The sequence below is a fragment of the Amphibalanus amphitrite genome, unplaced genomic scaffold, assembly GCF_019059575.1.
Source record: "Amphibalanus amphitrite isolate SeventyFive unplaced genomic scaffold, NRLGWU_Aamphi_draft 000491F_arrow, whole genome shotgun sequence".
Lineage (NCBI taxonomy): Eukaryota > Metazoa > Arthropoda > Thecostraca > Balanomorpha > Balanidae > Amphibalanus > Amphibalanus amphitrite.
This window is the reverse complement of record NW_024881985.1, coordinates 18661-33604: the sequence shown is the minus strand read 5'-3', so window position 1 is coordinate 33604 and position 14944 is coordinate 18661. Positions and strand designations below refer to the sequence as shown.

The 14944-nt window shown below is 46.9% G+C and overlaps 1 protein-coding gene across 2 annotated transcripts in view; it reads left to right on the top strand.

Moving 5' to 3' along the window:
• The window catches only part of LOC122392569 (glutamate receptor 1-like), a 77540-nt gene extending 69150 nt beyond the window's left edge, over positions 1-8390 (top strand). The window contains exons 16-21 of one of the 2 annotated variants that reach the window (XM_043387606.1): positions 2244-2351; positions 2912-3048; positions 3888-3990; positions 4310-4447; positions 5137-5211; positions 6574-8390. In XM_043387606.1, coding sequence (XP_043243541.1) covers positions 2244-2351; positions 2912-3048; positions 3888-3990; positions 4310-4447; positions 5137-5211; positions 6574-6714 — 702 coding nt within the window. In that variant the 3' untranslated portion in view covers positions 6715-8390. Of the gene's footprint in view, positions 1-2243; positions 2352-2911; positions 3049-3887; positions 3991-4309; positions 4448-5136; positions 5212-6507 lie in introns of both variants that reach the window. The other variant, XM_043387607.1, reaches the window with a different exon arrangement.
• The last annotated feature ends 6554 nt before the right edge of the window (positions 8391-14944 follow it).

Here is a 14944-nt window from a genome sequence, read left to right as displayed (position 1 = left end):
TTTTAAACTGAACTAGACTGAACAAGATTTTCATTGGACAAGATTGTTGACGGCCCTCATGTGAAACAAGATTCGATGAATTCTTAAACTCCCTAGTTATTTTGTAACAACCCTAGGTTCGTTGCATACTAACTAGGGAGGTTGCAACGACCCTAGTTTCGTTACAACGTCCCGGAACGAGCAGTTATTTTGTAACGTCCCTAGGGTCGTTGCAAACAAACTGATCGTTCAGGGAGGTTACAACCACCCTAGGGTCGTTGCAAACTAACTGAAATCGCATACTCCCTGTAACATATATTCATACATCTGCAATACATACGCTCAAAACCTCAAGCGCATTGTGGATATAAATCTCGTCAGTTTTATAAAACAACAAGATATTTCAGCAGCGTATCCCACCCAACCTATCCACTTATCTTGAGCTTATCCCCAGGCCTATCCACCACTGCCGTCTAATATCTCCGCGTGCTCTCCGCAGCAGCACAGCCCTAGTCCTGGTCCTAGTCCTAGTCAGCCTATTTGAGTTGATCGCGATGCACCTGCACGTCCTGACCAGCTCGTCGCCATAATGTGCACCTCTCCCGCCCTTTCGCTGCCAGCCCGACTGAGGTCATTAATGAACAATTCATCATCGCCTCCAGCACCGCGGCGCAGACGGCAAATAAATTCCACCGCGCGCTCGCCAAACTCTGCACGGGAGCGGCGACCGCCGGCCGGGGTCACTCATTAATTGTCGGGTGGGAGTGTCGAGGTCTCGAGACCACTCAGTGGTCCCGCCGGGCAGAAGTCGCTGGCTCTCGGCGGCAGTCCGCGAGCTCAGATCGTCGGCTCGGTTTTGTGGTCGGCGGGCGATCAGAAGTTGGTCGAGCCGGGCGTTTGTGTGGTTCCGCAGCATTGACTTTGATAGTGTGTGTACCAACCGTAACGTTGTGGAACATCCTTACGTTTATCCTGACCACGGAACTTTGCTTCCCAGAGCGGCGGCAAGCATTGCTGGCTAGATTCAGAGTGGATCAGAGCTTCAATCTTTGGTTCTGTGCGTGGAGAGAAAGAGAGGAGAGAGGAGGGAAGGAGGGAGAAGGAGAGAGAGGGAGAGAGAGAGGAGAAAGAGTGATAGAGATGGGAGAGAAGAAAAGAGCGAGGAAGGGAAGTGCTCCAAAGATTGCAGTAGGTGGCAGTGTAGGTATGCCACGAGCATCATAAAAAAAATCCTTTCCCTTCTCAGCACATAACTCAAAACCCTGATATCGATAGTCAAGTCTGCTATGCAACAAATAAAAGCTCAAGGCATCCATCCTCCGAACGACTTTGAATGCTGTCGTCCGAATGTTCGTAGGCTCGATCAGGTTTTCCCAGAATTTTAACACCAAACCAAAGCTTGACATCAGAGCTTTAAATCCTGTCATACAAGCCGAAAAGTCTTGGTGCAGACTACCAACTAAATTTCGATACCAAAGCCGTCGATTCTTAGACCGGTAGGTAAGTACAAACATCACCAGCATCATTTCCCCAAAATCTCCAACCTGTATGCAGCGTATACAGGCATTACTGATCTAGTTAAACCTTCGAAGACTGAGCTCCTGCATCCACCGGGGAAGTCAAGTCTTGAATTTCTGTCTCGATTTTACCATTCAGGGCTTAATTTCTAGAAATGTGTCGTAAGGTGACAAGATAATTGCAAACCTCTGAGGCTGATGCACGGACATTATTTCTGTAGACACCTTATCAACTAGCTTTATACCGGTAATCACCAGCGGTCTGAACTCGGACCCTCACCCTGTCTCAACGGAATGGGAATGGAATGCTGTGTATGCATGCAGGAAAGCGTTTTGTCGCTGCCGAAATAGCTCAACATACGAGTATCTTCATCTTTTCTTGTTCACACACAATATATGGTTGGTGCAATATATAACTTATTCCAAATTATGTGTATTTGTAAAGGCAATGAAACATGTGCGCAGATTATGTGTTGTTCGCTATGCCCCTGCTCAACAAACACTGCAAATTCAGTCGTCCTCTGATGCTCGATCAACATAAGATTTAATAATGAGGGGAATACTTCAACCACAGATGCCTGGCGTCGAAAAAAAAACACAATATATGAAGGAACATCGATTTCTAGAGCTGATTCTTAGCAGCATTTACCGTCAGCCTCGATACAATCATTCCTACTTTTCAGCATGCCTCTCTGTGATTATCCCCGACGCCGATAACACCTGATACAGCGACTCCCTGTGCCGCAGAACTCCAAGCTGGGCGTGTATCAGCGGATGTGGGACTTCATGTCTTCCAACGAGCACGTGTTCGTCCAGACGTACCGCGAGGGCATCGAGAGGGTGCGCAACTCCAAGGTGAGCGACACGCCTCATGCCGTACTCGGCGAGTGCAGACCAATCCAACAAATCATGAACCAATCAAAACGCTACTCCAATGCAATGCGTAATTAATAGCTTACGGCGCTTACGAGTGTCGCATACAGAGGCATCCCTTTTAGCCTTGTTGATTGAGTGGGTTTGTGTTATATCGAATGTTAATTATTGATCATCGAATGGTCTTTTTCGGTGGGAATATTGTGCCAATCACACTTTGCTGTGCCAGTTGCAATGGTTGTGAAAATGGCAGCTATTATTTCGCAACACCTTTTTAAACCATAAATGACCCAAGCGTCGACAAATGTATATGCAGTCAAAATAATCAGAAAGCAAAAAAAAATTGTGGCAACAGCATGGGCGATTCACATAAGCACATCCGCGCATCGCCATTTGGTTCAAACACTAATAAAAGCCTCCGTTCCTACTCCATCCTCCCACATATATACCTATTACCTACTCCCACATACAATCCACCATACTCCATTCTGAGTCGTTCCTTTGCGTCTATGACTTATAGCTGACCTCACCGACGCCTCCAGGGCAAGTACGCTCTGCTGGTGGAGTCGACCACCAACGAGTACGTCAACGGCCGGCAGCCGTGTGACACGATGAAGGTCGGGCAAAACCTCGACTCCAAGGGCTACGGCGTGGCTACGCCACTGGACTCTCCGTGGAGGTATGAGACTCGCAGCAGCAGTGGCGATCGGCCACTGTGCGCCCCACTGTGAGCGGAACACTGAGACTTTCTGTGACATCTTAAATTATAACGGGGAGTGTGCAGCATGTGGTGTGATGTCCTGGTTGGAAATGAATTAAATTTTGGTTGAACATACTTTGCTCCTTTGATGAAGTTCGTCTGCAAAGCTTATCATAGCAGATGAGTTTTTAGACCAACTAGATTTATGTCTTGCATTTACGACGATATGATATTCAAAAAGAGTCTTTGAATATCTCAAGTAAGATATGAACTAGTTCTTATTTATGCTCAAAGTTTCGGGCAAAGTCAGCTTCATCAAATTTATACCAAGCCTCGTGATGCTTTAAAAGGGTATATGACCTGGACAGCGCTGAACGTACCGAGTTTCTCACTTAGTGGCTGACGCTGTACTCCCGGGACTTTAGCTTTAACGCTGTGTTCACAGTAGATAAACAAAGTCTAACGCAGTCCCCACTCGGTATTTGTGTCTAGCTGGGTGATGCATTTACTGCAGCGAGTTCGAGGAAACCGGGAATTTGCAGAGTCACCAGTGGGCTGAGAGAGATATCAAGTGACCCGCGGATTCACAGTTTCCACGAACTCACTGCATAAACACACGTATTGAATCTGTTTCAAGCATCGCATGATGCATGCTGCTAAAATGTGAGTGATCTGAAATCCGAATTGTAGCTCTTACAAAGAATCACGTTAGAGTTTGACACACTGCTCGAACCAAAGCCGTGGATAATAAGTTAGATAAGATCTCCCTAGAAAACAAATCGAAGCAAAACAAAGCACCGTATGTTTGCCTTTTGTAGGGATGCCATCAACATCGCGGTGCTGCGGCTGATTGACTACGGGGAGCTGGCCAAGCTGGAGAACAAGTGGTGGTCGACCAACTCCGAGTGCAAGGAGGTCGAGGTAGGATCGCTCGAGACTCTATAGTATGTAGGTAACGAGGTGGTGGTCGACAAACTCCGAGTGTAAGGAGGTCGAGGTGAGGATCGCTCGAGACTCTGTCGTAGGTACTGATGGGTATGACCGGCACAGCCGGCTATACAGTTGCATTTACAGGGCAGTTAGTGGGCGTTGAAGCCGTGTCATGGTTGGGTCAGTTTGCTTTAGAATAATGATACTCTCGGTGCTCAATAGTGGAGCGGATACCTAAGCACAGAAAACAGTTTACTCTCCACAATTATTGTCGTTTTCCCCCTAACGTGGTCAAATGTCCTCTCGTCAGGAGTCGAAGGCCAGCGAGATGCTGCTCAGCAACGTGGCGGGCATCTTCTACATCCTGATTGCGGGCCTGGTGCTGGCCATGGCTGTGGCGCTCACAGAGTTCTGCTGCAAGTCCAAGACGGAGGCCAAGCGTGCCAAGGTGGGCGGCGCGCGAGAAGCCACGGCCCCTTGGAGCGTAGATAGCCATGTACGCGCCCGTACTCCTAGGGGTGGGTTGTCCATGCATGCTGCTGGCGATGTCTTACAGAATAAGAATATCCAAACTTTGATGAAGAAAGTGAGGGGCTTCTCACATCGTTCTAGCTAGTTGAGCTGATTTACGAAAATGAATGTTCACTATGCATTGTAGTAGAACTATTGTCACAAGTTGTCTCCACAACAATATCGATTAGGTAGCTTCCAGCATGCCGTTATACAACATATGTACATAGATGCATAGATTAATAGATCATTTCGCGCATATAGATTTCAGCAAATTTTCTCTTGCTTTTAGAATAGCGCATTATATGACGCACTACTTGAACATTTCCCCAACCAATGATCCTGATTCTTCGTCCCGCCGTTCACTTCTAGCCGTCCACTGATGTGAAGTGCCGACAATGGTATAGGCTCCTGCCTGCCACCATCCATCGACTCCTCCCTAGACCCTTTCCTCTGCCTCATCTCCCGCCGGTAATCCCTCTCTCTTTCTCTGTCTCGCCCTCCTACGCTGATCCCTTCTCTCCTTCCTCACCATTGACCCCCCCCCCCCCACTCCGACCTTCACCATTGACCCCCTGCCCCACCCCCTCATCATTGACTCCCCCCCCCCCCGCCCCGCCCCCTCAGACGACTCACATGGATGCCATGAAAGCTCGAGCCCGCATGACCATATCCGGAACAGCTGACGTCGACGGCAGTAAGGTAAATACGGCCGCGCGTTCCGACTCATTAGCCCTTCGCCCCTCCCTCGCCCCGCGCCGCCCCCTTCCTGGAGCTGTCCTCTGAATGGGGACACGGGTTCGGGGTCCTTTGGGGGTCTTTGGGTATGGGGACGCTGACACGCTGTTCTGAATAGTCCAGAGAGTCATTATGCATATATGTGATTTGGGTTCGTTGAGTTTGTGTAATCGTTCATGAAATGCTGTGCTGTTTTGTAACATGAATTATTCACTATGCAGTTATGTCAACAACGGTTGCTCTCACGGATATTGTTATCTATCATAATGTATAAAAATGTCCACAGTTAAAGTTGCAACGAAAAAAAGATAGTGAGGAAGGAAATGTGCTACTTGTGTCATAATGGGTGAAATATGCTAGATCACCTATTCTATGCAATGGACAGTATAGAGATCCACCCTATATTGAAAACAATGTCAGAGACACGCAGATGTGACACATTCATCACAGTTTGACGGGACCAACAATCTCTACTAGAGATTTCCACCGTCAATAATATCAAACAGTACCTATCACAACAATGACATCCGCGGCCATAGTTTTTTTTAAGCTCATCTGATAACTGTTAAAATAACTTGTTGAAAATGATAAATTTTCTATCACGGATCTTTGTCAAATCACATTCAAAGCTTTAAAAAAATTGAATTTTGAATGTGATTTGACAAAGATCCGTGATCGAAAATTATCATTTCTGCATTTGACTTTTTTGTAAAATATATCCTACATACAATTTCAAGGAGAGGTCATTCACAAAGTATTTTAAATACTGTTAAAGAGTATTTTTTCGAATCATCATTTCCAACATGTTTGATAAGGCTAGTTTATCTTTTAAAAAGACAGCACATGACATAACACATTTGAGATCGCAAATAGCAGAGCTAAATTTACACTGCATTTGTGACGGAAGTCTCAACAGCATAGCAATTAGAAGTAATCCAAATATTTCAGAATGGGATTAATTCACCTGTTATTAGACGTGCTAGATGTTTTCCCACACACGAATTACCGCGCACGTTTAAAAAAGTTGTCCCTTTTGCTCTCTGAATATAAAAAGCGGGCAATGCAAGCAGGCCGCCTGTCTACTTATGACGAAAAAATTCAGTTACAACCCTCGGCGTTAGGCAGTCGTAGGTACTGAAGCTGCACTTTAAACATGCAAACATTTGAACTTCGAGCAGTTTCACAATGTAATTCTGGCAGCGCGGAGCGGTCCGGACGCGCTCGCCGTGTCACCACGCCCACTGTTTCGTGTGTTTTCAGTACTACACGCCAGCCAAACACGTAGACGGAGAGCGGCTTACTAACTCACACACCCACGTATGATAGGAGGCGGCGCCAGTGGACTCAGCCGCCTCCGGTGAGGCGAGCGTCGACTCTCGCCAGGCCTACACTCCGCCAGAGGAGTTCCGCGACCGATTCGACGACGAGACGGGAGAGTTCATCGGTCTGCGGCGGCTGGGGAGGTAGCAGAACGGCTGCGGTCGACACAGACACCCTCCAGCCCGCAGCGAGCTGCCGAGGGAAGCATTGTGGAAGTGGACTCCCCCGCGGGAAAAATGGACTCGTCCGGAATGGCAGCGACCCGCCTCGCGGCTTTCTTAGCCGAAAGTTACGAGGCCGTGTGACAAAGTGACGCGCGTGACGACTCGTTCATCGAGTTGGTCGCCATGAGACGACCTCACCCTCCATTAGGGCGTAGGCTAGTCCTGATTGACAGCCTGACCCGAACTGGGTCAAGGACAAGGAGATGGTCCAGCCAATGGAGTGTGAGATGTGGTGACTACCCGTGCGTGGACAGTGAGTGATTGTGGACTTTGTGTCGGCTGAGGACACTCCGACAACACAATGTCTGCCCGATGTTAACGATCACGCATATGTTAACTGTCACGCAGTGTATGAAGTCGTATGTTAACTGTCATCCGCAGTGTATGAACAGTATGTTAACTGTCACCCAGTGTGTGAAGAATCGGCTACAAGGCTAGTGATTTCCATAGGAGATGTTCTTCTGCTTCCGCTTTCGCTCCTCAGTCTGTGACGTGCTATGTTGCCGCGTGCTTCCGTAGAACTGAAGCCAGAATCGCTGCCAGGTCATGCTGTAGAAAACGGTCATTTTCGAAGGCTTTCGCTGGAACAACATAGCTCATACATATTCAGTGGTTGCGGAGTTGTGGCTGGGGTATGTCCTTCGTGAAAATCCAAAACCGTACTGCAATACAAATAAGTTACCGAGCAAAAAACATGCAGTTTTGAAATCATCTCGCTCCACGGTTTCTCCACTTCCGCAATTGCTGTATTGAGCATGTGTGCTTCAAGCGCATTAGTTACTGGAAACGTAGCATTCTGAGAAATACCTGACATGGCAAGGTATCATGGCTGTTCATGCATTGTTTTGTGGTGAGAATCGCAGATGAATGTGTTTGTAGTAGTGAAGTTGTGCAATTTCGTAGCAGTGATTAATTATTGTGCTTACAAATATGGAGAGGAAATGACTATTTTACATCGTTAGAGTACAACTGCCGCCGGAATATTAGTATCAATGTCTTCCTGTGAATTTCGTACTGGCCACTCGTTGGGCTTATCATTCCTACAGTGACAGCTTTAGTGAGCCTTTAGTAAGTCTATTCCTCCATCATCTTTAGTGAGCCTATACCCACGCATACTTTTGTTTTTATTACAAGTATCGCTAATGCCTACATTCTTGCACCACGTCATATCCAAGCACTACACCATTACATGATGTAACTGAGATGAAGCTCAACCATCACCCTCACTCCGCCAACCCCTGTCTGTCCAGTCCGGAGGTGAAGCTGCACCTCTAATATCCCGGAATGATGTCCTCGTGATGTGTACTTACGCGTCTATCTGTCCATCCGTGTCTGACGGCCGCGGCACGCAGATGCCGCCTGACGCGCGCCGCTCTGAGGTGCAGTGAGGTGTACTGATGTACGCTGACGTGTAATGGCGTGTACTGATGTATACGCTGACGTGTAATGACGTGTGAAGACGCGCTAAGGGGCGCCGGGCGCTGATGTGGAGAGCGGCGGTCCCGGGACGGAGAGAATGGCCGACTGACCGGGGTCACTGTTGTACTGAATGTGCAGTACTTTGTAGTAGCCATAAATACACAGCCAGGGGTACTGGAACGGGTGTTTTGATATGAAACGTGGCAGCTTGATAAGAAGGCAAGATGTAGACACCAGATGGTTACACCATGATGATGCATAGATACATAGATGATGCATATAATGATACATAGATACATAGATGATATATATGACGATACATAGATACCTACACCATAATGGCTATAATGACTGATGTCAAGTCGTTAAATGGTTATGATAAAACGCATCACTACTCTAGCGCTTTGAATCAATGACTTCAAGATCTCGAGAAAAGACAAAATGCCCCACTGTTGCTACGTAGGCTCATTAATTAACGCATTGTAATCTACGTAATTAATGATTGCAATACAACAGTAGACAGCTCGAGTATCAGATAAATGGGCAGATGTATGGACAAATGGCCAGGTGCATTGAATTTGAAGCGAACAAGGTAGCACACTTGGATGAACGCATGCCTGTCCAGCATTAATGGCAACATATTCGGGTGAAGATGTGTTATTTTGTCTACTTTAGTATATGACGGTAGATAACAGGATTCTAAGGGAACACCTACACAACACCTGGATTGACTGGCGCCGTATCGGGCGTTTGACGATGCAGACGAGACGCTGACGATGTAATACAACTGTGTATGAAGCACCGTCAAATACCCTACAGCGGTATAGGCGGCACCGTCTACATTTAGTTAAGCCGAGCCATAGACCTTCAAAAAAAAATCCAAAGCACTGACCGTGTCACCTTATCTCCAGACACATCCAAGCAGCTCGTGAATGAATGAAAGCGACTGAGTTTGCAAATTAATATGAGCTGCATGTAAGGAGAGACCCAATTCCAATGAAATTTATTGTCTATGTAGAAAGAAATATTCTTGTCAAATAAGGAGCATTCCTCAGTGTTCTATTGAGGCTCAGATGACGCACGTAGCCTCAATTCGTTACAATACAACTCATTTCTACAGCAGTTCATTAGGACAATCAAACGGCGTTGTGACTTCAAACCAAATAACGCGACTGAACAGCGCTGCCCAAAGGCTCGAGCATTCTGCACAGTCGTCTGGTAGTGGTCAAGAAGTTCAAACCCTGTGTTACATAAATTAACCCTCTATGCTTTTAAGTAAAGAACCTAAGCAACACTTCAGCTAAAATTTCGTCTTTTGCTATTTGACTCAGGCCATTATGGTTAATGCGCCAAGCTGACTGGGTGTGACTATGGCCTGTGCGCTAAAACACCCAATTTGGGGACCACTGCCAGGCCGCGCCGCAGTGGCGGCGGTGTCATTCCGTTTGACTGCTGCAGTGTGCAGGGCGTCGACCGGGCCATGTCCGTGCCGATTGGCTGGAAATGCAGTTTGTGTGTCAGCCGGCGCGCCGCGCTCTGTGCAGCGCAACGCGTCGGCCGGCCACGCATTAGGCTGAAAGGTTTTCGTGGCGCTCGTCAGCGCCGAGTGAGAAGTCATCGCCCCGGTTCGAGCCGCGGCGGCGTCGCTAACGATGTGCACAGAGGAGCGTCGTCGACCTTTCAGAGTAGAGGTGGCAAAATGTGGAACCAGTCTGGACCCATATGGGTCCAGACCGGTTCCTGAAAATTTTCTGACGGGTCCAACCGGGTCCTACCATAAACTATACATCTTGCACACTACACATTATTGCAAAATACGAAGTGAATGAAGTGAATGTGACTTTGCACACAGTAGCTCATGGGTATTCCCAGTGGGAAATAGGCTGTTTTACATGATGCAACTAATGATACCTACAAGTAGTTTGGATTAATTGACTTTTGGGGAACGGGTCCAACTGGTTCCGATTCCAACTAATACCGGGTCCGATTGGTTCCAGAAATGTCCAGCCGGGTCTGGTTCGAGTCTGGTTCCCAAAATTTTCACCTTTTGCCACCTCTATTTCAGAGGTGTGGACGTGCCATCGGACACAAAGGGCGGGTGACATGGGTGCAGGTGAAGTGGGGAGAGGGGACAACGGGGTGGGATGCACGCATCGCCAAAATTCGTCAACGTCCCGCGATGCGTCAACATTCCGCTACACAGAAGCTTGTGATGTGTTTTAATTTCTACAAACTCAGGCAGCTAGCTATTTATCGCATCGCCGTTACAATTGCATTCAGCCATTCCTCAGCTGGAAGTCGCTTCTCTGCTACCCTGTCCATACCATCATGTCTTCCCGAGCACCGAAGAGGCGCATTTCGGGGTCAGTACATCCACCGCCTCACATTTGATGGAATGACAGGTATCGTCGGAGCACTCCAACCATCATCCTATCGATATTTTTGGCAGCCAGCCGATGAGCGAGCGAGCGAGAGCTTTATGGCGAACACTCCGACAAACCACCGCGGACATTTTCTGATTTCCAGTTGCCATTCGTCTTTCTAGTTGACTGGGGAGCGCCGATCGGCTGAATTTACGGCACCAGCTATCCCGCAAGACGCGACCGGCGTCTCGGTGGCATTTATCAGAAAACGACGTCGCCACAGCGCAGCACGATATTCTACAAATCAAACTTGTCAGTTGGCCGCGTGCTGGCGGTAGGCACTCGATGTTTGTATGTTTGTGTGGGGCCTGACGAGTTTTGTGGTGTAAAGTGTGCTTAATTCTTGAGATTCTTTCACCGTCAAATGTTAGAAATTCACATAATAAAAGGTTGCGAGAAAACCACAGATATTATGCCACCTCTATCCTTGCCTTTATTCTCAGCATTCCGTCGAAGCAATAAATCTATATCGCGATTTTCAGTTCACAAAAGCTTTTCTCTGCAACGAAGATCAAAAGAGTGACGGAAAATCTTGAGCTTGCTTATAACTGCTTGCATCTGAGCATGTGCCTTTTTAGGAACAAATTTTTTACGGTTAAATCTTCTGGTTCTTTCTGGACTAAATAAATGGTTATCATCAAACAAATAATCAGTTAATTTGTTTCCGTTCGATACAAAGGGAGCAATATAAATGTTGATTTAATCGTGACCGAATCGGTAAGTGGCACATAATGAAAGAGACAGGGGCCTACGGTGGACGCGCATGCCCTATATCGTAGCATCTTGCATTTCTTCATCCACATATCACAGATCGATCACATAACCCGTGATCGATTGGCTTGGCGTTGGACTGTCGGTATTAAAACCTCTGGTCAAGTGACTTCTTTAAAGAAATACTTATACTAACTTTCATTTATTTGCATACTCGTATATAATAGCAGTTTTCACGACGGACTATCTGATAAATGTACCTAATTTGACCATATTTGCACCAAATCTCTAAAACAACAAATATCTTCATATCCTGAATTATCTATGCTTGAATTTATCTCAGCGTTTTTATCTAAAAGGTCTGATAATTTGAGAAAAAATGAATTGTGTAAGCATTTGTGCCCCAAAACGGACAACTTTTAGGAAGGACAATGAACCTGATTTGACCTAATCTGCACCAAATCTGCACCTAATCTACACCAAATGTGTACCACATGGGTGAAAACAAACAGCTAAAATATACTCAATGTATACAACAGCTATGACAAAAGAATGCATTTACACCGCAAAGAAAAGTGCTGAAAGCTTCGTCAAAGCGCCATTCCGGGTAGTAGATCTGAAGACAAGAAATTACAATGGTAGCCAACAGACGATAGGGCGCCTCTTTACTGAACCGCATCAACAGTTCCTTAGGGCGCTGTTTTTTTTGGGGGGGGGGGAGAGGGGTAACCTACCACACAATTAGAACGGGATACATCGTCCGCCGAAGTTGAACGTTAGGGGCGGGCAGTTGACCGGTCCCCCCGCCGAGCGACAGCAGCGCTGACCACAGGCAGTGAATCCAGGAGCGCAGCTGGGCGAAACCACACTGGTCGGGATGAAATCAGGGCTGCTGTTGTTAGGATCCGTTGAAACATCAGGAACCAGGCGGTCACCGTACGGGAAGCGTGGTATTTGTCCACGGTGGAACGTCGCTCGGGCCGGGAACCTCGGAGCGTTCGGCGTTGTCTGCACCACCGTCACCAGCACCAGCGCTGGCGCCATCACCAGCAGGAGAGGCAGCTGAGTCATCTGAGGCAGAAGCGTCCACGAGCGCGCTGAAGGTAGGTCCGTGAACTGTTCATAATATACTCACCATGTTAACCTATAGCATTTTCGACAATTTGAAGTACAAATGCAGTAAAAAAAGGTAAAATAAAAGACAAAATACAAATTTAAAATTGAAAATAACTGTGGAAAATTACGTTAAAGATGACAACCATAGAGATCAGTAAAAATGCATTCAGTACAAGCGTCTAGCAAGACATAAACGAGCTGACTTTTATGTTTTTTTTTTTTGCATTATGCATTTTGGTGCAATTTGTTTGATGTTAATAAAACTAGAACATTATAAATAATTTATCATTTTATAAATGATTATATCATAATCATTCATGAAAGACCCATCGAGGAAATTAATTGACTATCCCTATGATCATCGAAGTCTGACGTGGCGCTGCCAGGAAGTGACGTCACCTAATTTCGTTTTTGATAATGCACTCAATGCGACAAGCAACACGTTTTTGTGTTGTTTTACACATTCCCGCTCCGGCGCAGATTCCACTTGTATCGGTGTGACGGTAATTATTACCAATGCTCCTCCTCACCTGCTCGTGGTGGTCCGCGCGTAGTGGTCCGTGGTCCCGTCAGCGTTGTTCCACTCCTGGTCCACACGGTCCCACCTCAGAAGGCGCACTGGTCCATGCGCAATGGTAGAGGTCCAACTGGGGAATCCATACGATCGCTCGGGCAGGCATTGGCTAGGGTACATTTATGGCACTGTATTCCTGTAACTGGTTGGATTTTCCGATAATTAACTTAACGATGGAACCGGTTTTTACAGACGGCAACTGGCCAGGATATACATTGGCGCAGCAGTAAGTAACACCTGGTCACGGCAGTCAACATCGGATATACCGAGGGGCCCAGCTCAATGGCATGTCGCGAGCAGTCGGTGCGGTAGGAAATACCTTAAAATACAGTACAATAAAACAGTGGCTTAAAATAGGTATAAATGGGTAGTATGGATCATTCTTCTTTGACTGTTTGATGAGGCGTTTTAGCCCGCGCCGGGCCGGGGGGGTGTTTGAACACCCCCCCCTGCTTTTTTTGCAGATATCTCAAAAAACGGCGGCGCAGAGCGCCGCCGTTTTTGGTACACCTGTTTGTGCATCTTTTCCGCACATGTGAAAATTTCAGACCCAGGTCGCCTTAGGTCAGGTCACCAGGTCACGCCAAGCGACCTCACCTCAGAAAACTAAGAATGCTCGTCATAGCTACACCGACTGATCGATTGCCTTGAAACTTTCAGCGATTCATAAGAGCAACATTATCTATAAGATGTTTATCTCGGAATTTTGATATCGTTGACCTAAGGTCAGGTCAATTTTGCGGCCTCTCCATTATAAGTCAATGGGAGAAAATTGAAAAGCGTCTGTTTTGCACGAACGCTATTCTAGACACTTTCAAACATCGAGATGTAGGTAGAATTGACACACTGAACCAGAAAATGGCAACTGTGACCACTCGTTATGTCCCCGAGGTCATCTCAGGTCACGAACAGAATCTAACAGTTTTTCGCCGATACCTTCTGATAGAGGCGTGCTAGAGCGCTGAAAACGCCTTAGATGTATTTGGCTCGACGTTGCGGATCAACTGATATGCAACATGACCTTTTCCGGTCAGGTCATGACCTTGACCTGAGGTCAAATTTTCAAGTTGACTTTGCAAGGTCAAATTATAATTCATTCGACGCGTCTCGACGAGAGGAACACGATGCTGGCAAAGGTAATGTCATGGCTCTTTTTACTCAAAAGTTATTGCCGAAAAAACGTTTTTCGTAAAAACGGCTATTTTTGGAGTTTTTGCCCTCTGGAGGCTAAACCGTTGACCTGAGGTCAAATTTGAGACATTGATCAGAAAGGTCTGTAAAAGGGCTATCGAATGCGCTTTTCCGCGGCGCTGTAGCTCTCTTGGTTCCCGAGATAGCTGTCGGCAGTTTCCAAAATGTTTAAATAGTCAACATTTTACCTTTGTTGACCTCTGGTGACCTGACCTTTGACCTGACCCAAGAAATGACTGAAGTGTTTTCGTCCTTATTTTGGACGTTCATTCGATTGCCGCTTACCGCGTGTCACTACGTGGCCCAGGAGCCGAGTTAGAAGGGGGTGTTCAGACACCCCCCCCCCCCCCGGCCCGGCGCGGAATCTCGGAGCACCGGCCCTGCGCGGGTTAATAATAGTTGGTTGCACAGTCGCATAGCACAGTTGGTTGCGAATAACCCTCTGACTCACGCTTCCAATGAGACAAAACATGATCGGTGTGTCCTTTTTTGTAAGGTGTCCGAAAATGAAATCATAAAACGTTTCTTCGCTGAGTAGAGTTAATATGCAGGTTCTTGCGTCAAAGCTTTCTTCAGGCATTCCCGGAGCTACAGGAGCTCTCAAACTTTCAATCTACCAACCTAAGGAAGCCCTTATGCCGATGCAAAATACCTCTGCAATGAAAAGAATGTGCCAATAATATGATAAACGCAACAGATGCAGCAGCTAAAGGAACGTA